Source organism: Hoplias malabaricus, chromosome 16 (genome assembly GCF_029633855.1).
Source record: "Hoplias malabaricus isolate fHopMal1 chromosome 16, fHopMal1.hap1, whole genome shotgun sequence".
Lineage (NCBI taxonomy): Eukaryota > Metazoa > Chordata > Actinopteri > Characiformes > Erythrinidae > Hoplias > Hoplias malabaricus.
In genome coordinates, this window is record NC_089815.1 from 3775499 (window position 1) to 3794052 (window position 18554).

Genomic DNA, 18554 nt, shown 5'->3' on the forward strand with positions numbered 1-18554 from the left:
AATTGAACAATTTAAATTAGCCTTTTGCTAAATCTGCCGGCTGCTCTCCCTCCCCACCCTACCGGTTTCTCTATAATTTGCAATCCTTATACTGTCACTGTTGGTTTTCTATCCAACCCAAAGCACTCATGAAAGCTGTGGCAGAGAGAAAATCTAACTAAAAAACCCTCTCAGTCCAAACTGAAATGATACTGAAACCTGGTTCTAAAATAGAACAATCGCAACCATTGTTAAATAGCTTTTAGCTTATTTTGCTCAGAGCAAATGGAGCAGTGAAGACATTTCCCTCCTGAACATAAAAGGACTCGCAGCCCATCCCCTGCCGATGATTTACAAGCTCTGACCATTAGATGCAATTTATGGATGGCAAAACAAACAATAATAAACAAAAGAAATTGTGCGTAATTACCAGAGGTGGCAATTCCAGCCAGATGTGAGAGGGGCTCTGGGCCACGGCCCAGCTCGCGTTAAATAAAGCGTCTGATTAAGAGCCAGCGCTCGGAGCCTGTCCCTAACGACCTGAGGGTCAGGGGTCACCGGAGGAAAGGCAGATCAGAAGGGCCGCGGGCCTGAGCCTGAGACATCGCCATAAATCCACTGGCACAGAGGAAGCCATCTTTTACCCCGCTGTTAAATTACAGCACACTCACCCCAGCCTCATTGTTCATGGGGCCAACAGGGGCCCTCAGAGACTCCAGCACTCTGCAGTGCAGCAGAGAGCACTGAGCTTTCCCACTGCCACACAACTCACCACAAAGCTCCTGTCCGAAAAGTTACCAAATCAGTTCCTAATTGTACGGTGTGTTTTACTTCATTCAACAAATGCCCTGGTTTGATAATATTCATCTTAAGTGAAAAAGAGTGTATTATACGCCAAAATTTTACTCAAAATCTGCAAGCAACATCACTGCCACACAGCACCAATCTGTGAGGAGTTTAGTGTGTTCTCCCCATGTCTGTGTGGTTTCCTCTGGCTGCTCCACAATTTGGAAACACGTGTCCGTAAATGGATTGTTTGTGCAAAATTATTCACAGGTGTGAGTGACTTGGTAAGTGTTTGACATTGTCCACAGGTGATGGTGTGTGTGATGCCATGTGACGGATTGGTGACCTGTCCAGGGTGTTTTCCTCCCTTACTGAGGACTCAGATGAAAATAAAATAAATAAAATACATATTTTTGTATTTCAAAAATACTTGGTTACTTTATTACACTGTGCCCTTATCCGCTACTAATTTACAAATTTTTTTATGGGGATTTTTGCTTCGATTTTCAGGTTTAGCCGAAAAACCGTTTCTGGAAGATTCTCTTTTGCTTTCTTCTGATTTTTGGTGCCCTTTGCAGGTGGGCGGGTATTACACACCATCTTAAATCTTTATTGGTCAATTCATTTTTGAATGACAGTAACTCTGTTACCTAGCCACGCCCGCTGTTTGGATATGGCAGTTGGAAAGGGACAATCCAACCGGGAAAAAGGTTGAAATACAGTTCATGACGATTTTTACCAACAGGTAGGTTTTAAACGTTTAAAATTTAGTTGCATTTAAATTGTTACGAATAGCTTATTTTAAAACATTATTTTGCCTGTATATAGGGTGACCAGACGTCCTCTTTTACCCGGACATGTCCTCTTTTTTAGACTTAAAAAAAATGTCCGGGCGGAATTTCACAAACGTCCGGGATTTTGTTTTTCTAGAGCTTACATAGAACTTCGAGAAGTTTCGCTCACAAACTAGTCCCGCCCTCCCCTACTCCGATTGGTTCGCTTGAGTGAGAAGGGGACGTGGTGAAGTAGCCTAAAATCTTCTGATTGGACGGTCTGACTGTAGAGCTACCGTTATTGGTCGATAACCTTCTCTGTTAACATTTAATTGGTCAGTCTGCACGTCAGTAGTCCTTGTTTACGTCAGGCAAAGCTCCTGTACCTACCCTCATCTCGAGCAGCTATGGCGAAACGTAAATGTAAGTTCTCGGATGAATTAAAAAAGAAAATCCCATGTTTTCCCATGTGTAGCAAATAAAGGTGTAAAGCTCATCCTCATTTTTACCATTTCAGATCTGGTCACCCTACTGTATATCATTCATTACCGTTAGCTAGCATGTAGTCCTTGTATATATTTTCCGTTATGAGCTTCAAACTACGTTACAGTTCCCACAAAGCAATTTCACTTTGTACATTCACGTAGTCAGTTTCTCAGGTACACCCACCGTTTTAGCCAAAATAATATAATATAAATAATAATATTAACAACATAAATTGTCGAAAAATACGCATCCTAAAAGTTAAAATAGCTTTTCTAAAGACCATTTTACAACACTGCTCCCAGACCAAACACCACAATATTGTCTTGAAACAAGTCCAGCAGGCTCCTGTTCAGATGATTTAAATCATTTAGAGTATTTTTAATTTTCTCCAAACTAGCCTGCAAAGGTTTTTTAATTCCCCCATTGTTCATTAATATAACACTTAAAATCCCTGTTCCTTACAATGACAGATTTAGAAGTTATTTGCAAGTAAAAAAAACAAAATATTTCCTTAAACGTGGTTGGATTTAATGCTACATCTTAGATTTGATCCTGTATGCACATCTGTGTATATCTAATTGTTACCTGCCTTCAGTTACCCGTCTGTTGCTCACCTGCAGCTCTAAAGCTACAACCCACAATTTAACTTGTTTGGTACCTCAGGTTTATGATGTAAGAAAACCTGGCTCTGTGAATAATTTGCAGCCATGACATTGACTGTTTATTTCATCCATGATATTTCTCCTGGTGTTTAAACAACATCATACTGATATTTTAGCCATTTAAAGGTTTTAATGGAGGAGGCTTTTACCTCAGCAGGAAAAACACTGAATTATTCTGTATACACAGTCTTATACCATAGACTTAATATATAAGTAGATTTTACACTCTGAGCTGTAGGAGAGTTTTGTTCACGTTTACAATTGAAAAAATATTCATCTTGAATATAAATATTTATTCACTGGCCTATATACCATCTTCTACAAAGCGTTTGCTGAGGTTTGCTCAAAGAACTTGACAAAGGGAGAGTCACTTTCATGTTGAAATTTAAAATATCTCTCTCTGCGTGTTGTGGTGTTCAGGGCACTTGCTAACGTTGCTAATGTGGCGGAGTAGGAAAAATGTCCTGAACTTTATTTCCTCCTCAGGTTTTTCTCCGCCAAAACAGAAGTGCAATCAGTGTTTGGGTCTTAAAGGCACAGCAACAAAAAGCTGCCTGTTTTATTCTCAGGCATAAAGATGGTCACATAGAAATGAAAGAACACATTCACTCAAACTAACCTTATATGTGGACATCAGGGAAAATGATGAATAGAAGAAAAACGCTCTTTGAAAAATAATAGTGCTAAGTTTGACCCTATCATCTAGAGGTCACAGGTTCGATTTCCAATGATGCTTCAGACGTCCAAGGCCAGGAGTCCAAGAGATCACAATTAGCCTCCCTCTCTGGGTGGGAAGGATGATCCTCCTTCTGTCTCATCAGTCACCATGATGCTAACCAATGAAGGCTTCTGTTGTTGTTGGCTGATATAATATAATTGGGCATTAAGTGATGGCATTTTGGAGGGTTAGAGGGTGGCACAGTGGCACAGGAGGTAGTGTCACAGTCACACAACTCCAGGGGCACGAAGGTTGTGGGTTCAAGTCCTGCTCCGGGTGACTATGTGTGAGGAGTTTGGTGTGTTCTCCCCCTGTCCAGGTGGGTTTCCTCCGGTTGCATCGGTTTCCTCCCAGGGTCCAAAAACACACGTTGTTCCCTTCTGTAGGTGTATTGGTGATTGATTTCAGGTAGGCTCTGGCCCTACCGCGACCCTGAACTGACTAGAGTAGGAGCTCTAGTGGGGAATTTGCAATGCCCTAAACATTGGGGAGAAATGGGGAAAAGATAAATAAAATTAAATTAAAGTCCTTAAAATTGTTATTTGGGGCAATAGAAGAACCATTTTGGTTTCCATAAAAAATATTTCCACGGACCTGAATGAGGTGTAAGTATGTGAAGAGTCATTTCAAAAAGAATAGCACCTTCACATAATATTAAGGTTCTGGTGAAAAGAAAAAAAAACTTAAAATGAGGGCCCTTATGAAGGGAAATAAAAATTTGACTTTTTCACTTTTCATTTTATCAAACAGGGTCTCAGAGAACGAAAACTGACTCTTTGTTGGGGTTCCTTAAAGAACATCCTGTGGAACCTCGTATCTTTTAATTGTGTGTTATTTAATGCTCGAGAAAGCAACAAGCTTCATTTTCTGTTCTCAAAAATCCAAATAGTCAGCGTCAATGCCCCCTCTAGTGGAGACGTCAGACATGAGCCATCAGTTTCTCACCTGCAGGACAAGTGTTAACCTTCAGTAACTAAATACACTCTGTATAAGAAATTTAGTGAAGACACTAGTTATTCATTTTAAACAGAAAAAAAGGAAAATTGTAAATATTCATTAAAAACTGAGATTTTTTCTCGAGATTTTTACCCACAACTGTCTTAATTTATTCGTACATGACTAATTTCAACCTATCTTTATCCTTTGGAATTAATCAAGATTTTTTAGTATCTCTGAGACATAACTGAACTCTTTTCTGATTGGTTGTAATCCCTCATTTCTCCTCAGGATGAAACATTGTAATAACTTCAGCACGAATAGACAAACTACATTCCTAAAGACTGAGTGAGTCTGATGTTTAGATGTATTACTATTTGTGACATCAGAAAAAAAATAGTTTGTGACTGGCAGCTTCTTCAGCGAAGTTGTTTCTGTATGTGGCCATTTTTTAAATTTTATACTTTAATTTTTCTTTATAAATAAGTACACAGACTGAATACCTCCATTTTGTGTTTTGCATTTCAGCTGCAAATGGCCGATAAAGGTGTGGAGTGTAAATACAGACGATACCTGGGCTCCACGGAAACAGGCCAGTGTTTAAATATCCAGCCGACGCACCTGAGCCATAAAGATGTCTGGAGAAATAAAAGCACAAAATACTGAAGCAGAAGGCCATCCTCCTTGGAGCTGTGTTTGTCCAGGCCTCTTGGGTCATTGTAAAAGCAAGGACGGCTGGTGAGTAAAAATCTCACAGTAGTAGGCAGAGTAGGGCCTAGGTTTTGTTTTATGTTTATTCCAGTGAGAGATGAACAGGAAGTAGACAGTGACAAACAGAGCATCTGCTCAAATACCTGATACAATAACAAAATGATTATATTCATTGCTCGCATTCCTGGCCACTTTATTAGAAACCCTTAAAGAATTAGAGACAACAACAAAGTCTAGTTTTGGTTGCGTTGGTTGCATTGTTTTGTATTCTCATATGATCCAAGTTATGATCCAAGACACTTTCAGTGATGCTGAGCTCTGAGCTTTGGGCAGTCAGCCCAGGTGTGAGTGTTTTAAAGTGCCAAGTATAATACAACTTTACACAAAAGTAAAGAACTCAAGGCTAAAGGTGCGCAAACTTATAGAAACTGGATGAATTGATATGTTACTGAACACTTTTTTAGAGCTACTGTTCTTAATATTGTACCATTGTTCCCAGGAAGTATATATATATATTAGTATTTAGCTCCCCACCCTCTCCGGCAACCTGGAAATGATTCCTGTGTGTGTGTGTGTGTGTGTGTGTTTGTAGTAATGTGCAGAGTGTGGTTCAGTCTTGGCTGAGATAATGACACTGGGCTTGTGTGAAAAGTCTGACACTGTGCTGCATTGTGACAGCATTACAGCCCATATTCAGCTCAATTACATCTTCATAATCAGAATGGATGATGGGACGGTCGGCTCAGCCCCCCACAGTCCAACCGCCACCCCACCACCCCTCAACAACGAGACGTTTTAATGTCAATCTGACAGGCCTCACATGGGCCGGCGGGAGGCAAGCGCATACATATTAATCAGGCCGATTAAGACACGTTAAACACTGCGGAGGGGTCTTTCTCACTCTCTTGCTCTCTCTCTCTCTCTCTCGGACCTCCAGCTTCTGCATCTCATTGCCACAGACTCCCCACTCTCCTGGCTCTCCCTGTTCTCGCTTGCGCTCCCTTCCCGCGCTCCTGACCTCCTACGCGGCCGGCTGCTGCTGCCCGGCCTTTCCCAGCATGCACTGGGGCCCGGCGCGGCCCCTACGGGCCCTCGCCAGCTCCCTGCCATCTGCCGTGATTTATAGAAAACGTCCGATGATTTATGATCCAGTCACCGCACAATGAAGCGGCTCTCTTTCAGTGGGCCGACCTCGGCGACCCAGCCGCCACTCCTCACCCAGGTTCGGGAAAACGAGCGCTAATCATACACTAAAAAGATGCTTAAACAGAGAGAGAGTGAGAGTGGAGGGGGTGGGCAAGGGGGAATTGAGGGCTTTAATAAAATTAATTTTCAGTGGCGGGCTGCATGTTGATGAGGACAGAGATGAGACGTGGCCACCAGAGAGAGAGAGAGAGAGAGAAGGGGGATAAAACAAAAAAAGGGATGAAAAGAAAGAAAAATGACAGAATAAGATACAGGAGAAATTAGGGAAAAAAAGGATAACGGGAGAAAGACAATAGAAAGATATAGAGCTCGAAAAATGAAAGCGGCAGAGAGAGAGAAAATATAACAAGGGAATAAAGAGGAAGAGGAAAGAGAGGCCTGCGCTGGGCTCATTTTAATACCTACAGCATTCACACTCTGCTCCAGCTTCACATTAAAGCAATAAATACAGGTGCTCTGGGAGAGAAGTTTACAGATTTAGGCCAACGCATTTACACAGGCAACAGCTTCTGATGAACTTGATTCAGTCTCAGAAGGAGGCAGTGCGCTGTGGTCCTATAATGAAACATAAATCCACCATCAGTCATGTGTTGCTCTAATTATAAATGGAATAATGAAAATGTACGAGGACTGTATTTAAAGAGTTATAAAAGGAAGAGTCAACATTAGGTCTGTGGTAAAAAACAACAACAACAAAAAAGCACTGATTTACACACATTATTTTGTGGTTTAATAATGAGGTATTAAAGGTTTAACATTTTTATTTTTAATATATTTATGATGCTAATAATAATAATAATGCTATAAAATTACACTGTTTAAAAACAATGGTTTAATATTTAAAAAATATATATATATATTTTAATTAAAAGTGGTTCTTCTGAGGCTTTGATCTAGAACGTTTTTTGCCACATTTTAAAAGTGTATATAGAAATATAAAATAATGTTTAATATATAACAGGCTGTTCAATAGGTTCTTAGTATATGTATGATGTTAAACACATTTAATTTATACATTCTCGTGTAATTACCCTAATGTCTTTACATTTTCTGGATCTAGCAATTAGCTTCTAATTTCCTGAGAAAAAAAATAATCTTTATTTGAAAAATGGTCATTTATCGCTCTCATCGGAAAAAACATTGGGAACAGGTATAAATCCCTCAGGGCTGAGTCCTGGCTGAAGGGAATCCACTGTCACACACAGCACCAGGTTCAAATGTTGTCAACATACTCGTGTTATTCGGAGTGGTTTAGTTTTCATAGCGATTGCAATATTTGCAACTAATGGTTAGTGATTGTCACGTCCTAGAACCATTATAAAATTATAATAATGCAGGAAAATATGATTATATTCATACTGACAACTTACTGAATGTCCCTCGTGAAATAAAATATATTCCTTAACCCATTTATAATAAAGATAACTGGGGAAGTGGATTCAGCTTGTGAGGAGGAAACCGCAGGCCTATGTTAGACTCAGTACTAAACCCCACACCCATCCTCCACCACTGGACAGTTCAGCATGCTGTAGGAGAACGCTCACCGCTCAGATATTTCACGTCAATCAACAGACGCCCGCTCTGGCTTATGGTGACTCTGATGGTTGAGGCATCCCTCGATGATGGGGCATGCACACCGCTGCACCACTCAGGAGCCCCCAGTATTTATTAATTTCTTTTCTATTAAATAGTGACTTGAAGGTCTTAGTACTGACAGTGAGGTAGCGGATACAGTTGAATCTCCTCACGGACAGAAACTCCAGGCCTGAGCTCCAGACCTAACTGAGACATTCAGAAGGAGCTTGAGCTGAAATTGGTATTCCAGTGGCCAAACGGTGAACAGGTAATTTCAGCCATTCAGTGCTAAGAATTGAATGATTGATGACATCGGATGAATTCTACAGTAAATCAATTACTTGATGTAAATGTATCTGTCAGTGGAGACAGCCTGAGGAAAACACTCAGCGCCGCCGCTCATACACAGGCCTGAGAAACGCAATCAAGATCCAGAGGAGCTGCTGTATAGCCATTTTCAGCTTCAGTGCCCATGATATTCCCCCTTGTGATGGACTGTGGAGAAGATGACACACTTGCGGTTGATTGTAAGGAACAATGATGGCTTGTCGGGACACGTGTATCAATACATTTATTTATCCAATTACCAGTAAATCATCCTTTATCACTGTTATAATGCCATCATTTTATTCATAGGACACTGCAGGAAAAGAAACACCAGTTTTTACAGAGTCCTGCTGCAAAAAACTTTACTACCCATGTGTTTAAGAGGAGGCGTTGCGGATGTTTCCATCTGTAGGTGTTAGAGTATCTTGTTCTATAGTTCACAACTCTTCTACTCCTATTCTGACTTCTATAACCTTGAAGAACCAAAATCATACTGAAATCACATCGCTATAGAGTTATTCATTAATTTAATACTCTGTGATAAATATTCTATGTGTCTGCTAAATTGTCTCGCGTAGGTCAAGGTTAGATGTGATCTAGACAGTTTTGGGTATCACATCTTACTTAGTACTACTGCTCCCCCTGTTGTCACTTTCAGGTCCTGCAAGGCCAGTCTGCTAGAATCTTCTCCACTCCAGTGGTTTATTAGAAAACCCTACTTCCACTCATTGACCACTGCCCTGTGCTACATCTCACTGGTCACTTAATTAATGACCCCTGGCTTGTGCTTCCACTTTATGAAGTTCACCTTCCTGAAAGATTAATTATATCATTGTACATCTACATTTTTGTGGCCTATCTGTAGATGAACAATTTATCAGCCCTGTTCTTCATTGCACTCAGGAGCACTTTTGTCCTGACAACTACAGGAAAAGCTATCCCTGCAGATTTAATGCCCTGGAAAGAACAGAAAGCACTGATATGATTTTTGAGGATCTGAGGCTTGTGTGAAACTTTCATTCATTTATTCATTCATTATCTGTAACCCTTTTCCGGTTCAGGGTCGCGGTGGGTCCAGAGCCTACCTGGAATCATTGGGCGCAAGGCAGGAACACACCCTGGAGGGGGCGCCAGTCCTTCACAGGGCAACACAGACACACACATTCACTCACACCTATGGACACTTTTGAGTCGCCAATCCACTTACCAACATGTGTTTTTGGACTGTGAGAGGAAACCGGAGCATCCGGAGGAAACCCACACAGACACAGAGAGAACACACCACACTCCTCACAGACAGTCACCTGGAGGAAACCCACGCAGACACAGAGAGAACACACCACACTCCTCACAGACAGTCACCTGGAGGAAACCCACGCAGACACAGAGAGAACACACCACACTCCTCACAGACAGTCACCCGGAGGAAACTCACGCAGACACATGGAGAACACACCACACTCCTCACAGACAGTCACCCGGAGGAAACCCACGCAGACACAGAGAGAACACACCACACTCCTCACAGACAGTCACCCGGAGGAAACCCATGCAGACACAGAGAGAACACACCACACTCCTCACAGACAGTCACCCGGAGGAAACCCACACAGACACAGGGAGAACACACCACACTCCTCACAGACAGTCACCCGGAGGAAACCCATGCAGACACAGAGAGAACACACCACACTCCTCACAGACAGTCACCCGGAGGAAACCCACGCAGACACAGGGAGAACACTCCTCACAGACAGTCACCCAGAGGAAACCCACGCAGACACAGAGAGAACACCCGGAGCAGAAATCAAACCCACAGCCTCCAGTGTGACTGTGACACTAACAGACACAGGGATGTGTGACTGCGACACTAACCTGCTGCGCCACCGTGCTGCCCTGTGAAATTTTCAGTTAAATATATTTACCGTTTATTTATTTACTGAAGATGAAAATGACCAACTTGCATCTAATTTATTCTGACTGGAAATAAGGGTGGTCTGTAACTTTTACACAGTGCTGTATAATATCCTTAGGACCTGCAGGAAAAAAGCCAAGGGTAAGAAGAAGAGGGAACCCTACAGAAGTGGAAACATGTAAGGTCCTTTTGAGTAACTCACAGTTCCAGCCTTCAAAAACCCACCTGAAACATCAAAGGGAATTTCATTAACACTTCCCTCTCCAAACTTCAATCGGAGCAGGTGATGACTGGCTCTGCTTGAGTTAAAAATCTTTGTAAGAGTGTGCTCATGTCCTTCAGTTCAGTGTGTTGAAGGGGAAATAGATAGTGATACGTAGTTCAGTCTAGGAGCGTATGTGTAGTAATATAGTTTATGTTGCTCTGGACGAATGAAAGCCCTCTCAAAGCCCTTTTTTGTTGGGACCACATGTAGTGGCACAGCTTAATAACACGTTTTAATAAAACTTGTTAACAATGCCCCTTTTTTTCATTGATATCATTAGATTAATTAATAGATCTGATTTAGAAAAAATTAGTTTATTCATCTGTAACAATTCCAAACATTAATGCATTCAGGCCAATAAACTCTGGGTGTTAAAATGATATCACATCTGTTACTTGGTAGCAGCATTTTACAGTTGTGAATTCCACCTACTAAATCTGCTGCCATTTCCTGATGAAATCACCTGTAAGTTTCTCACTGCTGCCAGGTCAGTAATGAAATGAGAGTTAGCCAAACGCACACTAGCAAATTAGACTGAATTAGCTTGAAATCAATTTCTAATTATTGATTTTGTTATCTGTGAGGAGTGTGGTGTGTTCTCCCTGTGTCTGCGTGGGTTTCCTCCGGGTGACTGTCTGTGAGGAGTGTGGTGTGTTCTCCCTGTGTCTGCGTGGGTTTCCTCCGGGTGACTGTCTGTGAGGAGTGTGGTGTGTTCTCCCTGTGTCTGCGTGGGTTTCCTCCGGGTGACTGTCTGTGAGGAGTGTGGTGTGTTCTCTCTGTGTCTGCGTGGGTTTCCTCCGGGTGACTGTCTGTGAGGAGTGTGGTGTGTTCTCCCTGTGTCTGCGTGGGTTTCCTCCGGGTGACTGTCTGTGAGGAGTGTGGTGTGTTCTCCCTGTGTCTGCGTGGGTTTCCTCCGGGTGACTGTCTGTGAGGAGTGTGGTGTGTTCTCTCTGTGTCTGCGTGGGTTTCCTCCGGGTGCTCCGGTTTCCTCCCACAGTCCAAAAACACACATTGGTAGGTGGATTGGCGACTCAAAAGTGTCTGTAGGTGTGAGTGAATGTGTGTGTGTGTGTCTGTGTTGCCCTGTGAAGGACTGGCGCCCCCTCCAGGGTGTATTACCACCTGCGCACAATGATTCCAGGTAGGCTCTGGACCCACCGCGACCCTTTTTAGAGGGATATAAATATAGTGCAATTCTAGAATGTTATTCAAAAAAAATTGTAGCTGCAATATGAGAAACCTTTAAGTACAGGAACAAACTATAGACCAAACTAAAAGTATATTTAACCCTTGATTTCCTCACAAATGTGAGTGTAAAGAAAGAGTCAGAGACTTAGGGATGGAAAACTCTCAGGTTTCGTTTATCTAGAGCAAATGAAGTTTACAGAATTGCAACTTCTCTCACAGGTGAACGTTAACAAAAACAGGGTCCTATATACAGTTGCCATAAAGCACACAAAGTAAAACAAATGTATAAATACAGATATGGATATATTAAATAACAGCAGCTAAACAAAAGGCATGCGCAGCAAGCAAGAGGTGGCATTGTCTAAAATTTCAGTACGTCAGCAAAAGCGATAAGCATTGTACTGGCTGCAGTTGTAACAGTCCTCTATGAAACACTGGCTTTCTCTGTATCTCTCTCTCTCTCTCACATACACAACCATATTCGCAGCTTGACTGAACAAATGTAACATAATATGTGGCTTTCACTATTAGCAGTGAGTATATTCACACTGTGATGTTCTTAAAGCCTAGGATGCTAGAAGGTTTGCAAAAAGCAGTCTATGCGAAAAAGTTTACATGTAAACATATCTACACTATACACACAACCAGGAGAGTTATTACTCAGTCACCTACATTAGCTCACTTAGCTTCACATACAGTACAAATTTCTTACTGCACAAATCATTACAGTACTGTGTCGATGGCAGGAGATCCAAAACAGATTTGGAGATGACCTTACAAAGAGCCACCGCTAAAACACGCATGCATCCACACGCATGCAGGAGAAACTCTTCAGTCCATTACAGATTCAGATTTTAAAGTCTTCATCAACTATTAGTTCAAACAAACATGCTAACCTGGCAAACAGAGAACTGAAGCCACAATTAGCATGATGTTCTGGATAATGCTAACTGCTGGCTGTTCGTTGTCAAAATAAGCTTTTCCCACTTCACTGTTTTTTCATTCTATATTTTTTAAAGCTGTCGTGGTCAACAGTGAATAGATGGCACTGTTAGGATGATTTATTCACTGGTAGCAACATTTACTTTTGATTAAATAATAACTTCATATCTTTCATTTTTCTGACGCTAACATGGCTAACAGTATACAGAAGCCAGCAGTTAGCATGACGTCATCGGCATAGAGCTAACTAGTTGGTGCTTGCTGTCATTTAGCGCTAGCAGCTAGCTTGTGTGACAGAACTGCCAGTTTTTGGGGGATTTTTTCAGACTTATTCTTTATATTACTATCTTCAGTTTCCATCAGGTTTGCCACTGATAAAAATTCTCAGTTGGTAAATGTGGTTTTAGCTGGTTAATTTTTAACAATGCGTCACAAACCTTCCACCGTTTTCCCAAGACAACAGCTACACACAGTGTAGTAGAACAGCAATGGAGTGAGCTCCAGACGGAATATAAGAACTTTTAAAACAATTTCAGTCACCAGCCCTTTCGAATACAACTGAGGCATCTTCACATTTGAGACAACAGTAACATTTCAGTAACATTGTATGGATACCAGTACATGGTAAGGCCTAATGTTTAAGTAAATCAACACAAAAACATACTTTCAACATTCATCAAAAGCACTTTATAACAATTAAAGAGCTATGGTTTGATTCAAAGCAGCTTAAAATATGTTGTAAGGGCCCTAAACGCTCTAAAAGATCACACAGGAACACACCTTCCAAAAACCATAAAATTGGATTTTAACAGTGGTTTGACTAATCCAATTTGGATCATTTTTCATTAGAATTATTGCTCTAAAAACTTTAGAATTCCACTAAGGATGGGACATCAGAGCTTGTAGATCTTCAGTGGTGTTTCCAATTTGAGAATGACCAAACACAGCTAGTGATTGAGGTTTGCTACAAGCCGAAGCCTATAAATGTCCTTAAGATTGTGAACAAGGATTTCTTGAATCAGTCATATTGGACACTAGCTTGTTCTTCAAACCAGAAGGCAGCAAACTATATTCATATTCCCAATACATTTTGCAGTATTTGATTCTGAGCACGCCTTAATCTCGAGTAAGTCACTGGACCAGCCAAAGGATCATCAAGCAAAATAAGATGTGCAATGGGACATGAAATCTTCTGTACATGTATTTTTAAAGACAGCAAGGAATACATTTAACCTTCATCTTTTTACCTCTCTTCCCTTATGGCAAAATTAAACAATCACTGTACAAATACAATCTCTGTTCTTGCATATATAGTTTTGAATGCCCCAAAAGATGAACACTGTTCCTAACACTTGACATGCAAAAAGAGAATTTTCCAGAAGTCGGAGGCAGCAGTGATTTGGATATCTGTTACTAAATCTACAGAGGGGGCGAATGTCCACAAATTCTTACATTCACTAGAAAATGCCTGGTTTATGGAAGCAACTGACACAAGGTGACAGAACCACAGCAGGGGATTAGTCCAAATGTTTTCTTGCATTCTTGGGATCGTTTGTGCAATCAGTCCAAATCTGGTGATGTGCGGTGGTAAACCTGCCCCCAGTCACGAGGAGAAAAAGCAGAGATTGTAACAAAATGGTGATGGAATGATGTAACAAAAAAAAAAGACTTAGAAAAACAAATAATTATGCTTTTGAACAGTTTAGAGTATTGGAGAATACAGCTAAACAGGCCAACTGGACCCAGACACAACTGCTCTCCAGGCCAGTCCAGTCCAGTCCCACTGGCACATGGGAAAAATGACTACTAACCATTAACCTGTCGGCTTATTATGTGGATTAGAGAGGAACTGCAGTATGGCCCATGCTTAAAGACCCATAGCATTTAAGGGGTTAGAACAAGATTGTGCATGTGTTTTGAGATAAAACTGATCTTTCTGGTCGGACTGAATTGGACTGGGATGGAAGCTGTGATTGGCCTGGTTTTGGAAAGGGTTTTTTTTTTAGCTGTGGGAAGAGATGTCAGAGGAGCTGCTGCTGTTGCTGTTGGTTGTTTGAGCTCTCTTGATGTACAGGTTCAGCAGTTTCATCTGTCAGGAGACAATATGAAGGAGATGAGTAAGGATCTGTAGCTTTTTATTCAACAAGAATGTTTTTCTTAATGGGAGGAAGAGAAACAAACACGCACTGAAAGAAACGCTCAGTTTTCATGTTAAATTTTACAGATTTACCTTGCTGCCCGTCAACTGCGAAAGATGTGGTTTCAGCTCTTCCCCGATCACAGAATAGATCGCAACCAGACAGAACACACTGGCTTTCCGCACACTGCTCTCAGTGTTATCATAACCCTGAAACACATGCATGCAAACAAAGGAAATATGACACTGCACTTCCAAGCCAAAAACAACACTGTGCTAAACTTTAATTTAAAGAAAATAATCACATTTAGGCTGCAGTTAAAATACTAGTCTGAATAACTGCAATTAGAGTAAATGTAATTTGGCTTAAAGGCTGTTTGTACCTGTAGCAGCCCAGGGATGATGTCAGGCAGCAATGTGTGAAGCGAATCCTGGGGAATGCGCTCAATGACTTTGGTCTGCATTTTAATAGCAGCCAGGTCAATAGGGTAGTCTGCAGTTTGCACAATGGGACACAGCACCTTAATGCACTGCTCCGGGTGGATGGAGCCCGCCAGGGTGGAGGCAGCCTCCTCAGCAGCTCGCACCACCTGATCAGCAGATGACATGTGATAAAATGTTATTGTAATCCTCGGAGTGGAAGTTCACCATTCATGGAATATAATTAGGCGGCACGGTGGTGCAGCAGGTAGGTGTCGCAGTCACGCAGGACCTGGAGGTTGTGGGTTCGATTCCCGCTCCGGGTGACTGTCTGTGAGGAGTGTGGTGTGTTCTCCCTGTGTCTGCGTGGGTTTCCTCCGGGTGACTGTCTGTGAGGAGTGTGGGGTGTTCTCCCTGTGTCTGTGTGGGTTTCCTCCGGGTGACTGTCTGTGAGGAGTGTGGGGTGTTCTCCCTGTGTCTGTGTGGGTTTCCTCCGGGTGACTGTCTGTGAGGAGTGTGGGGTGTTCTCCCTGTGTCTGTGTGGGTTTCCTCCGGGTGCTCCGGTTTCCTCCCACAGTCCAAAAACACACGTTGGTAGGTGGATTGGTGACTCAAAAGTGTCCGTAGATGTGAATGTGTGAGTGTTGCCCTGTGAAGGATTGGCGCCCCCTCCAGGGTGTATTCCTGCCTTGCGCCCAATGATTCCAGGTAGGCTCTGGACCCACCGCGAACCTGAACTGGATAAGCGCTTACAGATAATGAATGAATGAACATAATAACATAACTACAGTAAATACAGGCATTCATATGAGGACATTTATAGCATGATTTATAGTAGAACAAAATAAATAATCAAATAATTCAGTCATAACATGAACCACTCCTAGAAATAATACATCATAAGCTCTTTATTCCTTCTGAAATAATGTTAGAACATAACACCTCCTCAATTTCAACTGTCACTGTAATTCAAGATTTATTTTGTATAGTTTATTCTTTGTTGTGCTGCGAGAGTCATCAGGACCAACACTACCGAATATATCAAGTATATGCAGCTTAAAATTTCAACACCTGATAAGGCCTTCAAAATTTTACAAGGCTTTCCCTTGTCCGTATTTGTCTCACCTCTTTGTGGGAGTCTCTGTGGGCCTCCAGTGTTTTCATGATGGTGAGTTCTGCATAGTTTTTGAAGCGTGCAGGCTGACTGCGCAGGATCTCCTTTAGAACCCGGAGAGCCAGAGCTCGGATTGTGTGCTGAGCAGGAAAAGAAAAATGTTTACACTTGGCTCTTCACAACTTCAGAAAGCCTGTCTCAGTTAATTCCATTTACAGTAAAAAGACACGGTTTGCCCTACATTTATTTACTTTTAGAGAGAATTAATAAGTAATGCCAAACAAAACAGTGAAGTCAAATCTAGACTCCGCTGTTCTGAGGACACCAGCTGCTTCTTTGTTTGATTAGAAGAGTGTGAACATTTTAACTAAGCTTCTTGATATCTACACATTCTTTCAGACGCACCATTTTGAGTTGCATTCCCACAGTATAAAGATTGACAGAAACTGTGGTGTTTTCAGAGCTTGTCTTTCTCAATACAGCCCTAGAGATATGTGTCTAATGAGATAAGGCACACTCCTTATAATGCTCATGTCTGTTTATACGGCACAGAGTAGAGTGACACTCACGTCCTTGTCCCCGAGTGTCTCCAGGATCAACAGCAGCATGGTTTTAAAATGCTCCTCCCACACGGCAACGCTGTCATCACGAGTAACTTTCAACAGCTCCAGCAGAGCCGCCCGCCTCTCTTCCACACGCTCGCTGTGACTGGACAGCTCCTTCAGCAGGTCACCAACCAGCTCCAAGTGCTGCGTGGGCCCTGGCCAATCACAATAAAGACGTATTTTTAATCTGCAATAGAAAACTCGGCACAGAATGTAAGTTTTGAAAGAGCACAAGAACAAACATTACCAGCAGAGAAACCTTTGGGATGCATGAGTTTGTTTTCTCCAAAATCCTGCAGACGACCTGAAACAGCAGTGAACCCTTCATTATTGTAACTGGACGTGCTTCATGCTACATTATTATAACTCCAAAGGTTTGAGTTGGATGTCCCATGGTGGACATACAGCTTTTATAAACTCCAGAGAAATAATGACATAAAATAAGACACACTGGAGAAGCTGCACATAAGTTTAAAGTCACAATGTATCAGTCAAGCGTTGGCTACAGGGGAATAAAACCCTAGAGGATTGGGCTTTGGACCAGTGGAACTGTTCTCTGGAGATCAGATGGAGCACCATTTGATAACTGTGGGGTGAGTTATAATGCTTTTGTAGATTCAAAACTAATCATCAAACATCAGTGTCTTACCATAATAATGTCCTTGTGGCTAAAACAAATGGTTCTCACATGTAGCGTGGAACCTTCCCAGTAGAGGCCTTTTAGGAATTTAAATGTACCTCCGCAGACATTGGAGGATCTTACCGTCCCGAAACTGTTCCACATCATCGTCAAACATGGCCTCCCGTAGGGCTCCCTTGTCATAGGCGCTGATAGAGTCGGTGTAGTTGTAGGGGTTGTACTCCCGTGTTTTGGGCCCCAGGAACTGTCGAAGGGATGGTGTGTTCAGTAACGAGGTTTTATTATCCAGAGCCATCCTGCCCCCCTCCATCACATCAGCAGGTAGCCGGGGGTCAGCAGCAGAGGACGCTACACCACTCTGTGAGAAAGTAGGAGAGATAGAAAAACAAAATGTGTCAGAGAGGTGCTACAACAAAAACAAACCTGCACCGTTTACATGCAGCTCAAGCAAAGCCCCACACAACAAGGTGACTGGATTGGTTCCTTAGATTTATGACATAAGAAACCTTGGCTGTTTCAATCTGCCTGTTTTAGACATTGCCATTTCAGAGAGTAAATTCTTAGCCATGGCATTGACTGCTTATTTCACTAATGATTTCTAGTGTCTAAACCTGTGCACATTACATCGTGTTGGGGATGGGGGGGGGCATATTCATTTGAGCACATTCTGGTTAGAGCCAAGGATAGGTTTACTGTGTACAGATGCACTGAAGCTCACCGCATCTTCTTTCTTGGTGTCACGTTTAATTGGCTCAAAGCTGTCCTCCTGGCTGCGGAAACTGAAGCTCTGAATGGCCTCTGTCACTCCTCTCAGAGAGCTGTAGATCTCCTCGGAGTTCATGTTCTCGGTGTCGTACTCCAGCATGCTGTGGGTATCAACACACACACACACACACACACACACACACACACACACACACAGAACCACCAACTGTGTAAGTGGAGTTTAAGTTCAGCAAAACAATCAAGTTTTGACATTTTCATAAATTTGACTTGGGCATTTTCAGCCATTATGTCTACAGTGGTTATACCCCTATTTGACCCCATAAGAAAGGCAGTACTCAGCAAGGAAAGCGTAATGATGAATAATGGCCTGTATTACAGGGGGGAGAATGTGCCCCCCAATGCCCCCTGTCCCCACAACGTTAGCCCAGGCAAGGAAGAGTTAC

General features: G+C 42.1%; 1 protein-coding gene and 1 long non-coding RNA gene across 2 annotated transcripts in view; one reads left to right on the forward strand and one right to left on the reverse strand.

The window, feature by feature from the left end:
• The first annotated feature begins 1903 nt into the window (after positions 1–1903).
• Positions 1904–18554, forward strand: part of LOC136671648 (uncharacterized) — a 30103-nt gene continuing 13452 nt past the window's right edge. Inside the window, exons 1-2 of the long non-coding RNA XR_010795732.1 lie at positions 1904–1961; positions 4869–5078. This is a non-coding gene — a long non-coding RNA (uncharacterized lncRNA). The remainder of the gene's footprint in view (positions 1962–4868; positions 5079–18554) is intronic.
• LOC136671647 (CLIP-associating protein 1) overlaps positions 11684–18554 on the reverse strand; it is a 55709-nt gene continuing 48838 nt past the window's right edge. Inside the window, exons 35-42 of the mRNA XM_066647414.1 lie at positions 18104–18251; positions 17509–17743; positions 16993–17049; positions 16710–16900; positions 16152–16280; positions 14990–15196; positions 14700–14816; positions 11684–14558 (exon numbers count right to left, since the gene is read on the reverse strand). Coding sequence (XP_066503511.1) covers positions 14472–14558; positions 14700–14816; positions 14990–15196; positions 16152–16280; positions 16710–16900; positions 16993–17049; positions 17509–17743; positions 18104–18251 — 1171 coding nt within the window. The 3' untranslated portion in view covers positions 11684–14471. The remainder of the gene's footprint in view (positions 14559–14699; positions 14817–14989; positions 15197–16151; positions 16281–16709; positions 16901–16992; positions 17050–17508; positions 17744–18103; positions 18252–18554) is intronic.